This window comes from Euprymna scolopes, chromosome 24 (assembly GCF_053919585.1).
Source record: "Euprymna scolopes isolate OS-2025 chromosome 24, ASM5391958v1, whole genome shotgun sequence".
NCBI lineage: Eukaryota > Metazoa > Mollusca > Cephalopoda > Sepiida > Sepiolidae > Euprymna > Euprymna scolopes.
In genome coordinates, this window is record NC_136505.1 from 33,654,318 (window position 1) to 33,678,824 (window position 24,507).

Here is a 24,507-nt window from a genome sequence, read left to right on the forward strand (position 1 = left end):
TATCGTCCTGCTCTCTCTCTCTATATCGTCCTGCTCTCTCTCTCTCTCTCTCTCTCTCTCTCTCTCTCTCTCTCTCTCTCTCTATCGTCCTGCTCTCTCTCTCTCTCTCTCTATCGTCCTGCTCTCTCTCTCTCTATCGTCCTGCTCTCTCTCTCTCTCTCTCTCTATCGTCCTGCTCTCTCTCTCTCTCTCTCTATCGTCCTGCTCTCTCTCTCTCTCTCTCTATCGTCCTGCTCTCTCTCTCTCTCTCTCTCTATCGTCCTGCTCTCTCTCTCTCTATCGTCCTGCTCTCTCTCTCTCTATCGTCCTGCTCTCTCTCTATCGTCCTGCTCTCTCTCTCTCTCTCTCTCTCTCTATCGTCCTGCTCTCTCTCTCTCTCTATCGTCCTGCTCTCTCTCTCTCTCTATCGTCCTGCTCTCTCTCTTTCTATCGTCCTGCTCTCTCTCTCTATCGTCCTGCTCTCTATCATCCTGCTCTCTCTCTCTCGCATCCTGTTCTCTCTCTATCTCTCTCTAGCATCCTGTTCTCTCTCTCTTTTTCTCATCCCGTTCTGTCTCTTTTTCTTATCCTGTTCTCTCTCTCTCTCTCTCCATTTCCCTCTCTTTTTTTTCTTTATTTTCTTGCTTTTTTCTTTTTTCTATCTTTTATTTTCTTATTTTTCTCTTGCTCTAACTCACTAGCTCTCTCTGTCTCTTGCTTGCGCACTTGTTCTAACTCTTACTAACTCTAGCTTGCTCTTTTCTTGCTCCACCTCTTATCTTTTTAAGAAAAAACAGTTTGCATTCCTTAAAAAAATTATTTGATTAAATTTCACATGTAAACCATTCAGAACATTTTTATTATCAGATAAACCTGGCATTATCACAGAACAATTGTAGAAACCAGTTTCCTACCCTGAACTTCAATATTATAATTTTTATACTTATCATTTTTAGATTTGAGAGGATTTGCCTAGAATTGCTTTTGTGGGTTGCGAGGGCAGTGGTCCATTATCTAAAAATACTTAGTCTTTTACCTAGGAAACTGACCTTTGGCAAGAATAATTTTCTATCTATGATATATGTCTTTCTGAACTTCTGAATCCAAAGAGTTATGTTATTTTTTTTTTTTTTTTTAAATAAAAATTACTCATAAGCGCACATGATGTTGCCTGGGAATGAATGAGAACCCTTGCTGTAGAACCCAATATTATTGTTTTTTTTTCCTTGTTGTTTTTGTAGTCATCAGACCCTTATAGGCAGAATACATAAAAATAATCCATGAAAAACATGTTTTTTAAATAACATACATGTATAAAAATATTTTATAGATGGTGTATGTGTGTGTGTGCACACACATACGCCATCTACATCCAGAAATTTGCTTGCTGAAAAAAGATGGTAAGAAATTAAGAAACAAGAAACTTAAGATACTCATTGAATTTTTGGTTTACAGACTTAAAACTTGATATATAGGAGATTTAGACATGGAATACTATTGATTTAGTTTTTAGTCAGTAAAAATATCTGCTAATGGGTCAAAATTGAAAAAAAAAGTAAGTTTGTCTTGGCAGAAGTAAGTCAACTAGACGTGTTAGTTCTGCACATGTGAAATATACATTCATAGTTTGCAGTTACTTAATTTTTAACCTTTCTTATCCATTGGTCAATAGTTCAAACAGTAAATAACGCTGGAGTGCTAAATGCTTTGGTTTTGATTCTAGCTGATGACCTCCAACTCTAATTTTTTTTTTACTTTTAAAATCATTATTATACTAGCAATGATACCTGGTGTTGTCCAAGTTGCATTTGGACACATCTGGTATACAGAGGATATTGAGGTGACGTTACCTGGGAACCTTTACTTCTCTCCCCCATCCCCCCCCCCCCATCCCTGTTCTTTTTCGACCATGGAACTTTCTTTTTTGGGGTGGGGGCAGTCTAATTTTCAAAGTTTAATTAATAAGTTTTAAGAATGTTTTTAAATGCAAGTAAGATTTATGTTGGTTTTAGCAACAATTAAAGCAAATAGAGCAAATTGACAAATAAATTAAATTAAAAATAAATTAAATAGATCAACTCTAATATTTCTAAACAAAAAACAAATTCTATTACTAAAAACAATAACGTCAAGCTAACTATTAAACTAAAATTTCTTTAGTGTAATATGTAAATTAGGCAACTATTTGTATAAATAATATATGTAGATATTATAGGGAATCAAAAGTGAATAAAATCTGTTTTTGCAAACAAAAAAAAAACAGACAGGGATACGACTTTATTAGTCCCCCGACAAAGGAGGGATTGGACCTAGTAATTCACTCTCATTCATCTGTTTGTTCGTTTGTACTTTTTCTAAATTTCTTGGATTTTTTAAAAATTTTGCATAAACATTACTCATGGTGAAAGTAAATTCTTGCCAGAACAGATTTTCTGGAATAACTCTGGTTACCCCCTGAGGGGCTATTACAGAGGTAAAATTGCCCCAAAATCATTCGTCCATTATTTTGTCCGCACTTTGCTCAATAACCACTCTTTGAACTTTTTTTTAAATTTTGCACAAACATTAGTCATGGTGGAAGTAAATTTTTGCCAGAACGGATTTTCTGGGATAACTGATTGTCCCCCTAGAGGGCATTATAGGGGATAAAATTGCCCCCAAATTGTTCATCCATTCATTTGTTTGCACTTTTCTCAATAATCACGCCTTGGATTTTTAAAACATTTTGCACAAACATTAGTCATTGTGAAAGTAAATTTTTCATTTGTGGAGGGGACCCCGTATACTCGGCTTGTTATAATAGCTATTGGATACCATATAATAATCAATAGAGAAATAATAATAAATACAAAATCTACCTGAAGTAAATTATGATATTTAAGAATCTTTTATGACTGGGCTATGCTGAGCAACCTGCTAGTGTATTTATATATATGGGAAAGGTTGGGGATAAAAATAAAATAGAATAAATTACATTTATTGATTTATTAAATTCAAACAAGGAATTATAATGATGAAAAAAATCCTTAATTCATGGATTTTCAAAGATATGCACTTTTTATCAGAGGATAAACATTAGTAAAAAAAAAAAATGCATCACTGGTTTGCATAAATTTGAAAATATATAAAATAAAAAAAAAATGTTTAAGAAACTGCTTTTATAAAAAAATAAAATCATTTTTTTTTTTTAATAGAATGACACATTAAAATTAATTAACCAGTCAATTAATTCCAAACAGTAACTTTATTAAAATGAAGTTGTATTCAACAATATTCACAATGAAGAGCAAGTCATCCTAGGTGTAAAGGGATTATCATAAAGGTGTTGGAATTGTTCTGTCTGGGAGTGGTGGCCCCTAAAAGATGTATGTCTGATCTTGTTGACAAATCTATGATTAGGGTGGATGTCACTAAGTCTCAGAAAAAAAATTATTAAAAGATACCATTTTTCATTTGATAAAAGATTATAAAACACAAGATGTACTTGGCGTGGCTCAGTATTAAACGTAACATTAAAAATAAAATCAAGTAAAAAAAAAAAAACCAAAAAAAAAACGGGAAGAAACTAAGACATGGGCATACAAGTATTATGTTTTTCCTAAACAGTTCACTTCTTGTAAATAAAAAAAAATTAATACTCAAGCTAAGATCGATAAGTATAAGTATGATAACCATTAGGCCAGCTTGACACGATTTTAAAGTGTTTTTAAATCTACTTATTCTTAACATAATGTGAACGATTTATGTATGTGCAGTTGTGAAACAGTTGACAAACAAATAAAAATCTGATGACCCTCAAGTATGGATTTTTAAATTTTGACCACTTAGCAGCCCTTTTTTCCATGTGAAAACTGATTAAAAGGTTTTCACATGTCTGAATACTCTATATACCAAATTTCAAGTCTCTCAATAAAAAGTTTGTTGAGAAGTGTCCACACACACACACACACACACACACACACTCTCACTTTTATAATTATATAGACTAGCAGGACTTGTGGAAATTCCACAGTGGACTATTTCATATGTAATATATTGATGTTGGCATTCTGTAGATGTTCAGCGTAAATGGAGACACCCTGATATTATTGTAGCTCTTTTGTTAAAACTGCAAAATTATTTATCTAAGCTAATACAAATGTCTGGTAAAGCCCGGTTAAATATGATATTTTAATTATTGCAGATTTCGTATATATTATTATAGAGTTAATGTTCTATCGATTTTTATATATCATAAAGTTGCAATTTTAAAAATAAAAAATATATCCATATGACTTGGGTGCATTAGCTTGAATTGAAACCGAAATAAAAACTTATAAAAAAATATGTATAACTTGAGTTCCTTCAGCCATAATCGAAACCGAAATCAAAACTTACAAAGAATTCTTGATAAAATTATTTATAAAAAAGAATAGATGACTTAAATGCCATCAGATTAAGTCAAAACTGAAAGTAAAACTTATGAGGAATTTTTGGTAAAATTATTTATGACAAGAAATAGAAGAACATAACAATTAAACGACCCGGATGTAAGTGTGACACACAAAAGAACACCCACGCTATCGTATTAATATATAAATGACTCAGTTTCCTAAAATTTTCAAATTTGACCTTACAAAATAATGCTTTCAAAAACAAAAAAGTGATTAACTCCTAAACAAAAGGTTTTAGAATTTGTTTTCTGTTAGAATTGTTTTTAAAACAGCAGATATAATTATCTATAAGACAGGAAGCATTCTAATTAGTCAATAAGATTTAGGAACCGTTTATGGACAGTCTTGGATTTGCAACATTGGAGGACAGATTCCTGTTTTCTAGTAGATGGTTGGTTGCAACTTGGAGCAGATCAAGATGAGCTGACATTAACTGATGACAAAGCATCTTTGGTGATCAGGAGATCCTATTTATTAAAAAGGAGGATAGAAGGTGATGACATGCTATGAACATTAAATTAGCGCATCTATATACTAATAATGTTTGTAGTATGTTAATACTTATCCTCCTTTTTAATAAGTCGAACCTCCCAATTGAATAATTTATAATCTGGAAACTGTGACACTCATACATACGTTAAAGATATTACGGTATTAATATATTGATACTTGTGAATCACTAAACATCCCCCTCAGTAGCTGCCAATGTGAGAGACGATGATACAGCCAGAAGAGATGAAAAAAAAGACAAGGGAGAAAGAAAACCATGTCATACAGCATTGGGATCGGCAATTATTGTTGAGTGGAGGAACACTGCTTTAAGAAAGGAAAGTGTGATGTACCTATTTACTATGCTTCCCCACGGGACAGAGTTAGACACCAGGGTCGTTTTTTAACGTGGAGAAAAGGTACAAAAATAAAAAATTGTCTCAGTCGTGAAGGGCTGCTCCTCCACCGAAAGAGAACAAGAAATGGAAGTGCAGCATCTGAAGAACAGATACTACACTTTGATCTTAAGAATTAAAGGCAGTTCCTATTTACTTGCTTCTATACAAGAGCAAAGTTAGACACAAGGTCATGGAGAAAATCCAGCCCCCTGAAATCAGCCATTCTGGATTAGAACAAAGATACAAATTGCCTCAGTTTAGAAGGACTTCTCCTTCACTAAACAAGGACAGAATAGATTACGTGTAGCATCAGAACAGTAACTTTTTTTTGCTTTTTTTTTTTTTTTTTTTACGTTACGTTGAGCATACAACAACATTAGTAGTGTATACTTTGTATTTATAATCAATATATATGAAAGCACATTGGAGGAGGATAATCTTAAGTCAATACTAGAATACACACAGAAACCCATAACCTTAATAAAACTGCATCAAGTTAAAAAGTTAAATGAAAAATGTTTTAGTTGATATCTTGTTGAACTCAAAGAATCTTTCTGTTGATCTCGAGAATTTGCACAGAATTTAGACTGGAACCCTTTATTTAATGTATGGGAGTTGCATATTCTTGTTCCATCAGCCATGAATGGGTAGAAGTCTAAAGTCATTCGCAATTGTATTTTGAGTGTTGTGTTCACTGAGGATTGAACCTTCAACATCCAGAAGAGTAGCTGTGGCGTAGTGGATAAAATGGATTTGAAATTCCATGCTGATTCCCAAGTTCAACGGAAAGATTACAGAGTCCAAACAAGATACACCTGAAGAAGGTCAGAGGTTACATCAATTGACACATTGTGTAAATAATACTCAAGATGAGAACCATAGTCTGACTAATCCAAATAATGCAAAGCATCAATCCTTATCTAAAAAAAAATTCATAAACAATGTGTGCGTAGATTTTAAAACTCCTCAGTAGTGTTAGAAATCTTTTTTTTTCTTTTTTAATGATATAAATACTTTTTTTTTTTAACTATTAAATTTTTTGATAAAAAGCTAAGAACCGAGGGTGGTAAACCGGAGCAAGCGGGCTAATAGAGAAAAGATTGATGTTTCTAATGCATAGATGAAGAAAACTGGTTAAATCATGTCATCCTTTTGTGTAAATGAAAGGAACAAGATAAGAAGCTAAAATACAGAGGTGCCAAAGTAGCAAGCAGCCAATAAAGAAAGGGAGAGGTCTGATTATATGATGAATACAGGGAGGGAGGAAATTTGCTACATTGTGTAAACTTTGTGAGAGAAGGGGAACACAATGTGAATATCGATGAAATTCAAAGTAAGATATTTCAACAATTTCATTTTGCTTTATGCTATTGCATTTTTGATTTCAATTGATTAATAGTAAATTAAAAAGAAATTCAAAATTATATCGATGTAAAAAAACACATATAAAGGAACTTATTCCTATTTACTTGTCTTACCACAAGGGAAGAATCAGACCCAAGGTTGGTTTTTAATATGGGGGAAAGATTTAGCCCCCACCCCCACTTCTCCGAATAGTGCACTCTGGATTTAGATAAAAATTGCCCCAGTTTAGAAGGATTTCTTATTCACTGACCTAAGGCAAAAAAAGATGAAGTATACCATCAAAACAGATACTACATTTTGATCCAAATGAAGTCTCCAAATTCTATTAATAAACTTGTTAAGTTCTCTTGCTTGAAGCTCTCACTTTTAGTGTTCTCCAAAAAAACAAATTCAAAACATATTTCCAACTATGTCAGTTTGAGCCAAACTGCGTTAGATGTAAGTTGGGGACATAATATTTTGTGGCAGCTCAGAGTCCTGTTTTTCCTTCCGTTGTTTGTGTTCTTGCGTCTCTCTTGCTAGCTAATGTTAACACTCTCTCACTCACACACACACACACACACACACACACACACACACACACACACACACACCTTCAATAGTGATTTTTAGCTGCTATAGAAATAAAAGAAGTTGTGTGATTCGCTTCGATTGTGGAACTTTTTCATTATCTCTTTTTGTTGGGCCCAGCCTGAGTCGTCCGCACATTCGACCCACTCCAGCAAGTCACAACGTTGGAAGCACAGTCACAAGTGAATCTACTCGAGGCGCAGGGAAAATGCCACAACTAGTTGCCGTGAACAAGGATACTAAATCTGACCCTATAGGAAAAGAAGAATTCAGATTGCCCAATGCAACGAGGCGGAAAAAAACGAGGCGAACCGAGAAAGGTCTTGGTGAAATGATACCAAATTGGACGCCACCTTGAAAAACGGAATCGTGTGCGGGAGGGATTGAGTGATGCGTACACAAATGAACGTCTAAATTCTTCTTTGCATCGTTGGAAAAAAAAATAGCAAACATTGAAAAGAAAATGAAAATGGCTTGCGTAAGGTAAGCAGAATTTCTCTTTCTTTTGTGTATTCAGATTCTCATTGGCATATTTTGTTTTGTATGTTTTTGTACTTTTAAATAGAAATAGACCTAGAACAACACCCATACCACAATGGGTAAGATTAATTTCTCAGAACAGTTTGGAACCACTTACGACAGTTAAAATCAGGATAATAACTAAACCTTATGTCTAAATCCTTATTCTAATTTGGATCGAAATCCATTGCTTGATTTTGATTTTGGAAAATGTCTAAAATTTAAGGCTTAAACTTAAGGGATTTTTAGAAGAAGTTGAAATTCAGGGAATCTTGATTAATTGGTGTCTAATGACTGAATCAAATTTGATACAAATCTGAGAGATTTAAATTTTAAAATGGGAGGTTATGCTTGTATTATGCTCTATAAAATCCTTTAAAATACTTACAAACGCAAATTTAAGAAATATTTATTAATTAATGCCTAGTACACATTAAAATTACTTAAAAAAAAAACAAAAAAAAACCGGAAATTTAGGAAATATTTATTAATTAATGCCTAGTACACATTGTTAAAATTACATTAAAAAAATAAGCGTAGATATTTCATTTATCATCAACAGCATCCATCTCCTTTCTACCACTTTTGCATAAAACTAAATTAAAATTAATATAGCTCACATTTGGACACCTTATGCTTAGTTGTATTCCAAAATTTATAATGATCAGTTAATTAGTTTGAATTCTGTAGATACAAATATATAAACATAGTTAACTTTATATAGATAAATTAATATTGTTCGTTCAAGTGAGTTGGTATGTAACTTGGTCAGAATTTCAGACTTGGGATAGAGGCCTTAAAAACAGAAAACGAGAACCCAGTACCACCTGCAAACTGAGACAATGAATGTTATTCGGATGGTATGTGTGTTTGTGGGTCAGACTAAGATTTATGCAAATGATTTGACTATAACTGGGGGTTACTTTGAGAGAATTTAACCCTAGCAACATCAGAGTGCCCAAGTGCCCAAAAGTGGTTACTATTTTGATAGTCTCAACAAACTAAAGTGTTGGTATCCTCCTCCTCTGTAAACGAACGCCCCCCCCTCCCCCCAAAAAAAGAAAAGGAAACATTGAATTCACAGAGCTATAAAAAACAAGCCAGTTCTCTTTAAAATTCCTATGCTATAAATAATATATAAATAATTATTACTGTTAGAGTTGAGCATTTTGATGACCAATTTTACAATCCTAGGAAGAACACCTGGCCTCAATTCAAACTTGTTGCTGTCTTTCTTCAAAAAGACTATTTGTTTAATTTAATGACAGTAGTGTCACCCCCCCCCCCCCAAAAAAAAACCCCCACCCACCCCAACAAAGCTAAAAGCATCAAGAACAATGATTCTGATAGCAAAAGTTTCTACAATTGCATTATGGGTAATTCTCTATGTAACAAATATGTTACAAAAATGGCAAGTGACACTAGAAAATTATTGCAAATATCCAAGTTTTTTTGACTGCAAGGAAATTGCATTGCATAACGTCCCAACTGATACGGCCATGTGTCAGTCATCCAAAATGCTCCTAAGTGTATTTAAATCAATGTTGATGGCTCAAAATCATGTGGTAGGCTGTTTAAGACATGGAGGAGAGTAATTGACAATGACCTGATCCTAGTTTGTGATGTTGATTTTGTAACCGGAATATCTGAATTAACATAGGTCCTTGTTCGGGTGTAAAAGTATTGATTAAAAGTGATAAAATTTCTTGATGAGTAGCAATGTTGAGTTTTCAAATCAGTGGGGATGTGTGCAGATGTTTGTGGTGAATAATTTAGTGTTTTTCCTTGCTGTTTATTATTTTTTGATTTGTATTTGAACTTTGATTCCCCCCCGCATAGATTTTCAAATTTTGAAACTACAATTGCTCTGCTTTGCTAGCTTTTATCTTACAGTTTGTGAAAACATCTCAATTTCTAAGGAGATACAGAAAGTGTCATTATCCAAGTTGAAGCATGAAAATTTTCAGGGGATCAAAAAATTAAAAAAAAAAAAAAAAAAAAAAAAATGCAAACAGCTACGGATTAGAATGATTTGAATAACCTTGAACTTGAAGTGAGCCACAAACAGCTTCGAATTAACTTTAAACTCCAATTGTGCCTACGATCCATGCAAAGCAGTACAACAGTCTTGATAGTGGGAATGAATGAATTACTCAACAAAAAAATGCGAAGAAAAGTTTAAGATGTCACCAAGAAGTGTTTTATTGCTGGATATAAACTTATTGAACGGAATGAGTCTATCATGAACATATAGTGTAAAAATAAAAATGAATGTCATACTGCCACTAGGTATTATAAACTTGCGCATATGGTTCATTTTTTTTTTTTTGTTTTTTTGGAAGGAGGGGGAGGTCCCTATTACATCTCTTATGTCCATAAGAAAAACACTTGTGTTCAAAGAATTCTTCCTATATTAAAAACAAAAAAATAAGGAAAAATCTATATAATGTACATACCTATGACAAAATGAAAATATCATATTCCAAAAACCATATAAATTGATAAAGTAGTTTATGTAAAAATATTAAATTTTATGAGTAACAGTTGTTTTCTCATTTTGAAAAAACTTTTTAAAACGGGGGGGGGGGGTGATAACTGAACCAATTTAAACTTGAGAGATTTAATGTGTCATTAATTGCTTAAAAATAATTTTCTTTATAAAAATAAAACTACTTGATAAATTTACATGATTTTTGGAATATGACATTTTCGTTTTGTCACAGCTATGCACTTTATACAGATTTTTGTTTATTTTTGTTATTTTAACATTGGAGAAATTTTCCCTAAATCCATTAATTAGTTTTACTCGTTGCTAGACATACTTGTAAAAAAAAAAAATCAAACTTAACGAAGTAAACTTCTGCAACTATTTTGTTTTCTTTATTAATTAATCTCATTTGTCAAGGTTGAAAGCCACTCGATAAGAGGGTTAATGAGGCGGATAGATGGACAATTGAATGATGATAAATATTATGAGAGGATTGAGAATTATGAATGGAATGAATAAAATGTTACGTCCTATGAGGATAGTTTATGACAAGTATTTGCTGATATCTGATTTGAAGACTGTTTTATCTCTCAGGAAAGGAATCTTGTACCACCCTGTTCTGTAGATGAAAGGTTCTTGGAAATTCTGTTTGATGCTAATCACATGGTTAAAGAAGGGAAAATTCTTGATAAAAAGGCAAGTTCTTGCTGTTAATTACAGGAAGGAACCAGAGATCAGAGCTCAGTCGAACACTTTTTAAAGAAGTAAAGAGAGTTAAGAAAGACTAGCAAGATCTCTTCTGTAAGAAAGTGGTTAGAGAAAATGGATTGGATTGCTAATATATCCTGGAAAGAGATATATTTCTTGAAGTAGCTAAATGGTCTTGACTATTGTAATCAACTAATACAATCCAGTAAGTCACTTTAATGAATGGTTGTTTATAGGCGTAGCTGGAAATATGCTTAAGTTATAAACTTTCTGTGTCTCTTTTGACATCTTTCCAGACTGCAATACCTGTCTGTATTTCTATCTATCACTAACTATCATATTCTTGTGAGGAGGAACCAGGATGTATTGCTATTAGTTACATCAATTGCAAAGTCTATTTTAAAACTCTTTCAAGACAAGAAAGAGTTCTTAGGGTGGCACATCCCCAGATGTGACAACAGTACTCCATCTTCGGATATATCTTCCAACAATTTTAGCAGGTTTATATAAATCTTACAGTTTTAGATCTGGATTGAAAATCAGTCATCAAAACAAGATTTCCTCAATCAGGATGCCATTCATCTTAGCTGAAGCAAAAGAAGCGTTTTTTTTTTTTTTTTTTTTTACACAGTCGCCCCCACTTATCAAGGCATGAAGGCCACTCGAGGAGAAGAGTTAATGAATATAAGGTGGTAGTGTAATAATCGTTAATGGTGGAAATTGGGTAGAATTTAATTATTTAAAGGGACAGCTCAGCATGAATTTGTTTACATTGGACTTCAAGGCTACTATATTGTAGTCAGCCAGGAATCAGGCCAGCGGAACGGTGTTCCACAGGCAGGCAGTTCTAGGAAAGAAATTTTGTTAATGGAATCTGCGTTTAGATTTAGGCACAGATAGAGAGTGGAAGAAAATTTTGATAGTGGTTGTAGGTAGTAGTGTTTTTTTTTGTTTTTGTTTTTTTGTGGAAGTTTGGCAAGGGGAGAGCATAGATTGGAGCTCAGATGAGCACTTGCCATAAAAATAACAATAAAGCAGAGCTAGGCTTGCAACATCTCTTCTTTGGGAACAAAGTTGCAGAGAAGAGATGTTTTTATGGAAATTGCTTCAGACGAGGCATGGAGCCACTTGATGGAAGGATCTAAAGAAAAAGGTAAAAAATTAACACTAAGTATTAGATGGATAGATTCTGACCCAGAACACAGCAATTCTTCCCTCTTTGTCAGAAACATCGCTCATGGAATTTGAGAACTAAAGGACGAAATAAGGGAAGCGAGAGTTATAATGAATGTTAGTCGGTGGTGATATGAGAAAATCATTGTTTTAAAGGTATTAAAAGTAACACCCTCCCTCCATTGCATCACATGTTCTAGATGAAAAATAAAAATCAACCAGATCTTGATTGCCAATGCTCTTCAAAGTGAAGCCATAGACAGTTGTCATCTTCATTGAAGTAAACAAATAAGACGAGAGTGTGATTTGAAAGAGCATTAATAAAAATGAGAGAGAGAAAGTTGGGCTCGGAATAGATCCTTATAGTTTGCTGGCATTGATACTATGTGTGTAAAACTTCTCATCAATAACTACTTTTACTAAACTATCAAAAAAAAAAAAAAAAAGATTTAAGAGTTAAAAAAAAACATTGCCAGATATTCTATAGCTAGCAATTTTGTGAAGCAATCCTTTGCACCAGACACTATTGAAGGCCTTGTTTATGTTGAGATCTGTTGACCTAGAACAAAGGCCTATCAAAATATTCACTGATCTTATGTGATATTACAGTCAGCAGCTGATCTTGCAGTATGAGATCAGTGTTGCTTGTCACTGAGTAGACTGGCAACTGGGTTTATCACCGATTCAAACAACTTACTCATGCAAAGGAGACTGATTTGTCTGTACTAAGATGAAGAAGATTGTTCATCAGTATTTTTAAATACTGCGCAGACTGATGGAATTTTCCAAAGGAAATGGAAAACATTCGCCTTTAATAACTGAATAGGTTTTTAAATATAGGAGCAAGTTCAGTGTTAGAAAATATAGGATAGCTCTGAACAAATTGTGAATTAAATTGAGACCATGAGTAATAAAATCTTGCTGCTTTAGAAACAAACAACTGACATTATAGATTGGTTATCTCCTAGTTATTGTATTCTGGTTCGAATCAAGTGTTTAAGCATTTTAGTGATGTGGTGAGGATGGACAATGGTTGATAATGTGTAAAATAAAAAATATGCCAATGAGAGGACGGAATAGCAGAGAAGGAGCACTGGTGTCTGCAGTCGACCTTGAAAAAAGAAAATCAGAGAATTCTGTTACTTTTGTGGAGCGCTTTTCAACGATCAAAGCCCTCCCCCCAATTTTTTTTTTAAATTATGAGAGTCATAATTTACACGCACTCTTTATTTTTTATTTTCACTGTTTTACTCTTTATGCACAACAAAGGCACAAAAAAATTGCTCCTGCTGATTCTCTATCCGTGCAATATTTAGGCACGTCATTTGAACAACCTGAGATTATGTTAAGAATAACAAAAAGCAACTGATTTTAATTCAGACAGACTAGCATGCTGTTTTTTTTTTTTTTTGTTTCCACTAAAACTCTTTGTAAGAAATAGTTTTATTTTTAATCAGATTTAGAGGGAATATTAAAAAAATATTAATTTTAAATATAAAAATAGTGTTCCTCTTAAGAAAAAAGAAAAACATTTTTTAATCATAATTTTTTTCTTATAGTTCAAAAAAAAAATTATTTTATAGTAAATGTTTACCAAATATTTTTACTTATGAGAAATTTTTTTCTTTTTCTGTTTGACTCCTGTTTTTTTTTTATATATATTTTCTCTAATTGATTTTGGAAGGGGAAATTTTTTAGTGAAAAAATTAAAATTGGTTACTTCTTGCTGTTCGAAGCAAAATATTAGGTTGCTCAAGTAACGTGCCTAAATATCACTATCACACACATTGAAAATCTGTAGGAGCCAATTATCATGATTTAATTGGCTGACATGAATAGTAAAATCCCTTTTTCATTTTTTTTTTTTACATTTTTTTTTACATTTTTTTTTACATTTTTTTTACATTCTTTTTTAAAATTTTTTTTTTTACATTTTTTTTTTACATTTTTTTTTTACATTTTTTTTTTTACATTTTTTTCTTACATTTTTTTTTTACATTTTTTTTTTACATTTTTTTTTTACATTTTTTTTTTACATTTTTTTTTTACATTTTTTTTTTTTTTTACATTTTTTTTTTTTTACATTACATTTTTTTTTTTTTTTTTTTTTACATTTTTGACAGGAACATTTGAATGGACTATGAAAATACAAAAGTTAATCAGTATTTAAATTTTTTTTTTAATAATTGTTTTATCTTGGTGATAACGTTGAAGCATAGAGTGGAGAAGCAGCCTTAGAAGTTAGTGTCCTTAATGATGCTGGGTTTAACACAGCTGAAAGGGAAAAGATAACGGAATGACAGTCTTATGTATTACATGAAAAGAAACTGGAATCTTAAGAAGATCTCTTCATTTAAGTTATAGAAGCAACTGGACTCATGAAAAAGAATTTCAAAAACTTCTCGGCAAATATACTTAGTGAACCAAGTGCAAGAGAGATTTAAGCAATTTCACTTAAACAGATGGTCAGAATCTTAAAAAGATCTCTCGGTTGGAATATTTGAGTTATTTGAGGATGAATGTTTGGCATCTGGTAGGATGCTTCATCCTCAGTATGAACAAGCTAAAAAGAAAAAAAAAAGAGCAAGTTCTAGTGTGACTGCGAGAGTTTGGATTGGATGGAGTAAGTTCAGGAAACTTCTGACTGATATTACTAACCAGCAGAGCATCACCACTGTTGATTAAAGGAAGAGTCTTTCAGGCATGTGTATGCAGTATTATGATGTATGAAAGTGAAACCTGGCTACTGAGGGTTGAGGACATGCATTGCATGGAGAAAAATGATATGAAAATTATACGATGGATGTGTAATGTGAGCTTTAAACACAGGCTTAGTTCTGATGACCTTAGAGAAAGATTAAATTTGAATGGTATAGGAAGACGTATGCAGAACAAGAAACTTTGATGGTATGGCCATGCTGAAAGAATGGATGAGAGTTCTTGGGTTAGATGTAGAACAGTTGAGATAGCAGGTTCATTTCACTGTAGAAAGCCAAAGTAAACATGGGAGAAAGTGATAATGATGGACATGAGAGAAAGAGAGGTAAGTTTGGAAGTCAACTTCTTCAAGTTGTCTAATGCGTGCTACCATCTAAAACGGATGTTAAACCAAATATAATACTGGTGTCTTTTTTTTTTTTTTTTTTTTCATGTCACCATTGGTTTTATGTTGATCTTATGTAAGTATTTCATTTGAACTTCAAGCATCTGTCAGCTCTGTGAAAAGAGTTATAAGTACCTTACTGCCTCATTTTTCCCCATATAAAATGAATGAATTGATAAGACAAGTTGATTCATGGGTGTTACCAATTACAAGAAATTAATTACATGAATCAGATGTTGAGAGAAAATGAAGAGCTCTTCCAAACTGACGTTGCCAAGAAACTAATGTCTGGACCGAGTGCACTAAATAAGAATTGACCAATGATGGAACACTGAAAAGGTTAAGTGGAATTTGTTGGGAAATAGAATCTGTGAATTGGAATTGTAAAAAAACAAAGGAAGGATAAATAAAAATGGCTTGGATATTAGTGGATGCTAACAAATTGGTTTCAATCAGGGATGAGAAAAATGATCCCGAAAGAGAAATGGAATCGTTTTCGCATTTGTGGTGATAGGATGTCAATTGGAGATGCATAGTGTCATTTTAAATGTTGTTTTTTTTTTTTTTTTTACTCAAATGATAAAATTAGTGTAACACTATAGTTAAGTGCATGTTTTTTAGGCATAACCAGTATGTGTGTGTTATATATGTCAAACTTTTTGTTATTTTTTCTGGTGATAATTGTATTTGGTATGAGTGACTTCCCCGGGAAGTTTTTTTAGCAAGAATTGTCTACAGATACATGCATGTACATATCTACATATACATGTATTCATTGTTTATCTATTTACTTAATTATTATGGATAAAATATTTATCTGCAGACACATGTTTCGCTGTATCCACAGGCTCTGTAGGTGTACAATCGAACCTTGGTATAGTCAGCCATGTTGCAAAACATGTGTCCATGGATATGTGTGTGTGTGTGTATATATATATATATATATATATATACAAACTGCATCAATCGCTTTATTGCAGATTAGTAAAATATCAATATTTCACTAAATATACGTCACAAAAAAATGAAAGTTGTATCATCAAATAACTATTTCAAGGTTAGTTATTTCCCAAAATTTTATTCAAATCCATGTGATATTCACGAAGTTATGATATTTTATTTATTATCAAGTAATTTATACTGTGCATCGCTTTATTGCAAGTCTTTTAAAATGCCAAAAAAGGGGCGATTAATTGTTATTGAAAAGGAAAGGATTGTTGCTGGACTCCCAGAAGGATTCTTCATCAAAGATGTATCTATGAAGCTGGAAAGGGATCCAAGAACTTTGGCTTCATTCGTGAACAACCCCAACACCAAATCCAGAAAGGATAAGGGCACAAGGAGAAACCGTTCACGTCGTGATATTCGGAAAATTCGTAGGGAAGTAAACCAAAATCCAAACAGCACCAGTGCTTCCATTTTTGCAAGAGCTGGAATCGCTCCAAGATCTAGACAGGCTCGATGTAATGTGTTGAATGAGATGGCAAGGAACATCAAAACTATGTCAAGGCCTCCATTGACCAAACAACATAGGGAAGAACGAATGGCCTGAGAATAGAATTACATAAAAATGGATTTCCAATGCGCCCTATTTACAGATGAGACCCGTGCTACTCTTGACGGTCCGGATGGATGGACCAAAGTTTGGAACTCGAACAGAACTCCAACGCCTTACAGAGTTCATCGCCAACAAGGAGGTGAAGACATCATGTTTTTGGGTGGGAATCATTGGGGATAAGTTGGTTGGATCATTCCGAGTTCCAGAGGGTGTAAAATTTACCAGCAATGCATACACAGCCTTTTTGGATAAACATGTGTCACCATGGCTAGATGACCTACCATTGTCACGTCGCTTTCAGATGATTTTTATGCATGACAATGCACCATCCCATTCTGCTAGGACGACTGCGGCCTTCCTTGAATCTATGGGCTTCTTTAAAGAAACCTTCATAAGCTGGCCATCGTCTTCTCCGGATCTTAACCCCATTGAACATATGTGGTCAATATTGAAAAGAGTTGTTTATATGAGAGGAGAGCAATTTACTTCAAAGGATGCTCCGTGGAGGAAAGTAGTTGATGTCGCCAGAACCATAACTCCTTTTCATATCAAACAATTAATTTCTTTGGTCGACAAAAGGTTGTTTAAAGTTATTTAAAAAAATTGTGGATATGTGGATTTAGCACCTAGGATGTGTTTTTGTTTATTATCCTTTAACAGAAAAATCTATATATCTATAAAAGTGCGTGTGTGTGTGGGTGTCTGTGTACATTTCCCTACACAATAACTCTGTCAATTTTCAGTATACAGACTGAAAATTTGATATACAGGATAGTGAGATTTGGGAAAATCTTTGTAATCTGTTTTCAGCCAGAAATTTGGCTGTTAAGGGGGTAAAAGTTCAACGATTTGACATTTGAGAACTCTACCAAACTCCTCCGCCAATTTTGGGTATAAACAATTGAAATTTTAGATATAGGTTCCTTGGACATGGATCTAACTTAATAACTTGATTTGAGCCCAAAACTAAATTTTAAGGGGTGATAATAGGGGTCAAAGTTAAAAAAAAAAAAAATTTGACCTCTGCAGTCTCTACAAAATTACTCGGACAATTTCTGGTCTAAACATTTGAAATTTTACATAAAGAGTATTCAGAGATAGGGCAAGCTTTTTAATCAGTTTGGGTCGAAAATTTGAGCTACCAATATATAAATGTATGCATGTATGTGTGCCTAAAACTTTCGACAGAGACAGCAAATTATCACAAGATCAGTATCGTTTTGAAACTCGACCCTTCAGATGACAAATACCGAAAAATTGGCTAAAAACATTAATTTCTTCACCCTCAACTGGGTACTTTTCTATAGGGAGGGTTGCTTTTTTCACCAATATTTTCGAAAGTCATCCCCTCTTTTCGATTGTCTAGCCTTAATTTAAACCTATGTCACTTCCTGTTTGGTGGTGGTCGTAACAGCAAAGACATCACATTTTTTCCCCATTCTTTTCCTCCTTCACGGTATGGGTTCGAGGCTGCCTTCCTACTACCACTTTTTTGTTTTTTGCTCAACACACACCTCCAAACACCCGGGCAACGCCGGGCTGAAATGCTAGTATAATAAAAAGTAAAGTTTTCATGGTTAGACATTGTATTTTTGTCCTAATACAACATTTTAAAAGACCTGCAATAAAGCGATGGACAGTGGAAATTCCTTGATAAAGAATAAAATGTCATAACTTTGTGGATATCACATGAATTTGAATAAAATTTTGTGAAACAACTAATCTTAAAGCAGTCATTTGATGATACAATTTTTATTATTTTGTGACATATATTTAGTGAAATATTGACATTTTACTAATCTGCAATAAATCGTTTGATGCAGTTTATGTATAGTGCATCGTTACAGGAGGATCGTATCAAGTTAAAAAATCAGATGGACAATGAATAAAATTACATAATATATAATTTCAGTTAAAATATCAAGTAAGTATGTTTAAAAAATTTTAATATATTAAAAAAAATATTTTTTTAAAGTCTTTTCTCTCCTATGGTAAGATTGTCGATTTTCAATACATTGTGTAGTGAATTGGGTTTGATGTCTATTATTCAATACTATTAAAATGTTTAAATGAATAATAATTAATTGGAAAAGAACATGGAGTTTACACCTGCCGAAGGTCAGAGGTTTTGTTGACCGAAACGTTGTGCCAGTAACACTCAGGATGAGAATAATTATCCAAACAATCAAAACAATACAAACATTTTATACCTCCTCACAAAATTCAGAACAGCAGATAAGTAATAAGATTTTAATTTTCTTTTGTATTTGCTTGAAAATTTACTGATTAAATTTAGATTTCAAGATTTTTTTTTTTTCAGATGAGGATTGATAATTCAGATGACTATTCTTGTTGCATTTCTGAATTTTTGAGATGAGATCTGAATGCTTGTGTTATCTAAGCTACATTTGGACACCTAATTCCAAAATTACAGAAAAAGAAAACATGATATATGCCCATCCCAACTTCACAATAAAAAAAATTTTTTTCTGGGAGTTGCTCCCCTTACATCGTCTTTAAAAAACAAAAACAAATATGCATGGGTATCGATCCTCTGTTTCATAAAACTTTTTTTCACTAATATTAACAATTAGTATAGATATCCCAAAAAATTCAGACATAGGAAATCTTTAAAAAAATTTTAGTGACCCCTGATAATTGAATCTTCTTTATGATCTACAGACCCACCCTCAAACAAATGGTTTGAATTCTTGTAATGCAGAGCCAATTCTCTTTTTCCTTAGTAGGAAAAGAAGCATGTTTTCAACAACCGAAGAAGGTCGCAGGTTGCAGCGACGAAAACGTTGTGCTAATAACATTCAAGATGAGAATAATATTCCGATTAATCGACATAACACAAACTATTATCTTGATTGTCATTTTCACTGTTTCAAACTATGCAACGTCAGACTTTCTTCAGTTCACATTTTAAAACTTGAAAATCTTTATCAGACTTTCTAAGTGGTATAAAATTACAAAAATTGCCTACGTGGATCAGTTAGATACTGCTTAGCAACCAGTTCTTAGTGACAGTCTTCTGAAGGTTGAAGATTCAATGCTTTACTACAGAAAATAAAAACTAAAATCGTTCATATAGTTTGAAGATAGAAATCTGAAAAAGCTTACAGGATTCCATTAGCTGAAACGGTCATGCAGAAGAATAGGCGACTCTAAGTCTGCAGCGAAACGATATCAGATAAAAAAATTTTTTTTTTTTATTTTTCTAAAAAGAAAAAGAAACCAGTAAATATTTTATAAAGTAGTATATCTTTTATAATACTAAAAACAAATTCAAAACCATGACCAATAACATTTTATGCAAAAATATAATTACGTATAATACAACTTTTTTTTATCTGACACTGTTTGCTGCAGTCACCTACATTATGTCTTGTAAAAGAACAACCAAGATGAAACTAGTAATCTGAATAATCCAAATAATACAAACATGAACATGACTTGTAACAAATAACTATTAATCCTAGGATTTCCTCTAAAGAGGAAGTGTCTAGGGAATATCAAATTCACAAGCAGTCCCCAGTTGCATGCATATTCTGATTAGAGGAAATGTTAGGTTTTTACAATTCATGCAGGGAGCTGTTGACGTTCTATATACAGCGCCTGGTATTTCCAAATGGTCAAACATCTGGTACTGACCAGGCTCAATGTTACTTAACTTGTGACAATGTGATTATGCTGGATCCAGAATAATAACATAATCTACACTTGGCCTTTTAGCTAAGATCCAAGTGTATTATCTGTTCTGCCATGTCACTTGATCTGTTCTTCTTTCCTCACTCAGTGAAGGAGAAATTCTTATAGACTGAACTTTTATTTTTATCCGAGTTCGGAGCGCTCCCTCTTTTGGGAAGGTTTATTTTCCGCACATTAAAAGCGAAACTTGTGTCTAACTCTGCCCTTGCGAAAAAGTAAGGAAATAAGAACCATAATATATAATATACACTTTATTACTTGGAATTTTCTCTATGAATGGAGTAGTTTAAGTAACCCCCCCTTTTTTTTTTTTTGTATTTAAAAAAAAAAAAAAAAAATCTTTGATTGTTAATCCGTTTTCATTCTTTCCTTCTAGCCATGCTGTGGAAGCAGATGATGTCCAGGTTGATATAGACAGTTTTGAAGATGGAGATGTACAGTCACTGCGAGACTCTTTACATTGGGAAGCATCACCTCCAGTTGATTCCACAACAACATCATCCAGTAATGGTAACTAGTTATTTCCTCTTTGAAAACTTAAAAAAAAAAAACAAAACAAACTTTTTTAATCCTTTATTAACAATGTTTCGATGTAATACTATATTCCAATGCAGGTAAAGTTAATAATTGAATTATATATAGATTCAAATACGCTTGCCTACATAAATGGGCTACAATGGTTGATATGAAAATTCAGTACTTGTACAGTTTAATCAAGACATTAAAAATGAAAATATTGAGAAAAAAATAAAGGTTATATTGTACGTATCCATTATCGAATGAAGTTCTCTGAAAAAAAAATTTCACTTAATTTCATCAAGTTTCTTTTTACAGCGAAAAAAAAATTTGCTATGATACCGAGCAAAAGGTTCGATTTTTAGGAAGAAAAGCAAGTATTAAAGATGGGGAGGGAATGTCGGCACTTTAAACTGAATTATCTCTCCATGGCGTGTTTAAAAAAAATTCAAAGATGACTACCTTCAATACGCTGTCATAACGTGTTTTTCCGCTGTAAAAAAAAAAAAAAACTACTCAAGCAAATTAAGTGAAATTTTTTTTCGGAGATCTTCAGTCCAAAATAGATATGTACAATATAACCTTTTTTTCGATATTTTCATTTTTTAATGTCTTGATTAAACTGGAGAAGTACCAAAATTTCTTGCTTGAATTAAAGCAATACTTACAATAATAGATGACCCACTCATCAGTTTTTTCATCTGAGCATAATTGAACATTCCAGCTTTCTAGTGTTCTTTTCAGTTTTTTTCTTTGTAGATCAATTGATCAGACAGTTAAACACTTGTCTACTGAATTCAATATGGTGCTGTGAATGGGATGTGTATCTCGCGGTGATACTGTTTCTGTATTTGAAAGGATGCATACCACAGGAGACTTTTGATAACACAAAAGAAACATATGGTAATGATGCCCAATCATATGGCCTTGTAAAATGCTGGCATGAATTCAAACATGGCTAGAAATCTGTGAAAATAGCTCCCAGACCTGGTTGCTCCCTTTTTGCCATTGATGAGGCCGGCATTTTTGATGATCAATCTATTTGTCAAATAACCTAAGGGATCAAGATTTGTACAGGTTCTGTTGAAACTAGCATTCATGACTATATGCTTTAAGTGTTGGTCAGATGGATTCCCAGGTTCCTGACATTTTTTTCCACATTTCTGCGTTAAGTGTTTGAAGATAGATTTAAAAATGTGTCAAAATTATTCAAAAGACTGGTTACACGGGATGAAACCTGGGTCTGTTACTATGATCCAGGGACTAAAGCCTAGTCAATGCAGTGGAAGGACTTGAACTCACCACTTTCAAAGATGACAAGGGGACAACCCTTTGCTGGTAAAATCATGCGCATAGTCTTCTAGAATTAGAACAGAGTAGTGATGACAGATTTATTGGCAAAGGCTACCATAATTACAGGGGCCTATTAGGCTTCTCTTTCGAGAAAATCAAAAGCAGCTATCAAAATCAAGAAGCGATGCAAGATCAGCAATGGTATCCTCCTCCTACACATGTTGCCAGATTAGAAGTATGGGCTTGTGGCTATGAAATCCTCCTGACCCTCCACACCCTCCTACTCTCCTAATTTTCACCTTCCTAGCCATGAAGTTTATTTTTGAAAAGAAAGCATTTCCCAGATGATGCAGCCTTAATTTCTGAAGTCATGTCATGGTTGGAGGACAAATCTATAAAAACTGTTTCCAGAAATGTGTAATTTTGGGTGGTTACTATGTAGAGGAAGATTAATAAGCGTCAAGTTTCATAGCTCTACTGCAATGAGAAGTCTGTCAGAGCTATTACTTATTGAACGACACTAAACCCTTCGACTGCATCGAAAACAAGTTGAGGATGTTGCCAGGTATTGGCTCTCCCAGAATTCGAGACACAGCACCCTAAACATCAAAACTGGAAGAAGTTGATAAAATTAAGAGCTTTAATGGAATAATAAATGAATACACTACAAATTTCATACATATGAAATTTGTAGAGTATTCATTAATTTATTCTAATTATAACCCTATGTCCTCTGGGCTGCATTTGTTGCAATCCTGCTTCGCGGAACCGTAAATGCAAATCAGCAGGGTTACACTCTTAGCTTTGTCTAGTGGTTGACCCTTCAAAAGTGGGTGACTCTCACTGGTCATTGGAAAATACCGCTCTGATGCTGAAGGCATACAATGTGCATGACCCTAAGTCTGTGTAGCAACACTGTTTACTTCAGTTGTTGTTTTTTCTTTGTGCTGAATCTGATCTGTGTCTTCCATCGTCTGGCGTCAGGGTATGTGTGAAACGAACTGCATCCTCACTCAGGCCGACATTCAATAAGTAAAGAAAAACTCTGGGTCATTTTCTTAGAAACAAATAAAATAATTACTCATAAAATAAGATATACAGGGTACACTTGTATAAAGATGAGTTCTTTGGGTCCTTAACGGCTTTCTGATACAGGTTGTTACAACTAGGTTCGTTTAGACCAGGGGTTCTCAACCGAGGTCCACATGGACCCTAGGGGTCTATGGAATATTTCTGGGGGTCCACAGGTAAAGAATTATTATCACTCTAATTTAGATTATTATTACTTATTATCATTATTATCATAATTATTATAGTTGTTGTAGAATACTTTATTTGCATTAAATTAGTTTTCATTTAAAAATAAAGCTTAATTATATAATATTTCTTTGATTATTAAAACCTCAAAATTTATATTAGTGGAAAATAGAAGATTGTCTTATGACCAATAGTTATAAATGGGCCCATCAAGATAAAAAGAAGGGAAAAGGGGCCCATGAGTAAAAAAAGGTTGAGAACCACTGGTTTAGACAATCTCCCAGCTAGGAACAAGAGCTTTTCAACTTAGCTTTTCTGGAGGTTTCTGAGTCCAGGGGCGATGCGTTCTCTTCAATGCTAGTCAGCCAAAATCTCCTATTTCTAAAAAAAAAACCAAAAAAAAAACCAAAAAAAACACTGGTTTTTATCAAACGTAATTTCTAGACATCTATGTTTTCCTCTCTAGAGATTACTCTTTCCTTTCTCTATCCCATTATTTTATATTCTTTTTCTTTTTTCTTTTCTTGTAAATCTCTTCTTTCTCTTTCATAACCATATCTCTCTTTAATTCTCTTTTTCCCTTTTTCTTTCTTTCTCTTCGACTCAAATTATTTTTCTCTCAAAGAAACTGTATTACTGTATTATCTCTCAGTGTTCAATTCTCATCACTTACTTGGTGGTCTGTCACTTAAATATAACAGGTGGACTAAATGACAATATTTCCTTGATACCAAAGCAGACTTTTTGTCGCTATGTCAACTTTACTGTTTGTTTCTGTTTATCATGTCGGCAATAAAGACATATTCCAGACTTTAGAGAAAAGAATGAATTCCTTAAAATCCCATGTAGAACACCCCACCCAACTCTTAGTCTGTGAGCAAGGTGAATCAGTGTTACCCGGACATGCAACATCGTTACATAATTGCCCTTTTTTTTTTTTCTTC

The 24,507-nt window shown here is 33.3% G+C and overlaps 1 protein-coding gene across 5 annotated transcripts in view; it reads left to right on the forward strand.

The window, feature by feature from the left end:
• LOC145246652 (ataxin-7-like protein 3) overlaps window positions 1–24,507 on the forward strand; it is a 103,988-nt gene that overhangs the window by 78,711 nt on the left and 770 nt on the right. For 4 of the 5 annotated variants that reach the window (XM_080108357.1, XM_080108359.1, XM_080108356.1 and 1 more), the window contains one exon: window positions 20,874–21,007. In XM_080108357.1, coding sequence (XP_079964483.1) covers window positions 20,874–21,007 — 134 coding nt within the window. Of the gene's footprint in view, window positions 1–7,354; window positions 7,718–20,873; window positions 21,008–24,507 lie in introns of those variants that run through there. The other variant, XR_013863148.1, reaches the window with a different exon arrangement.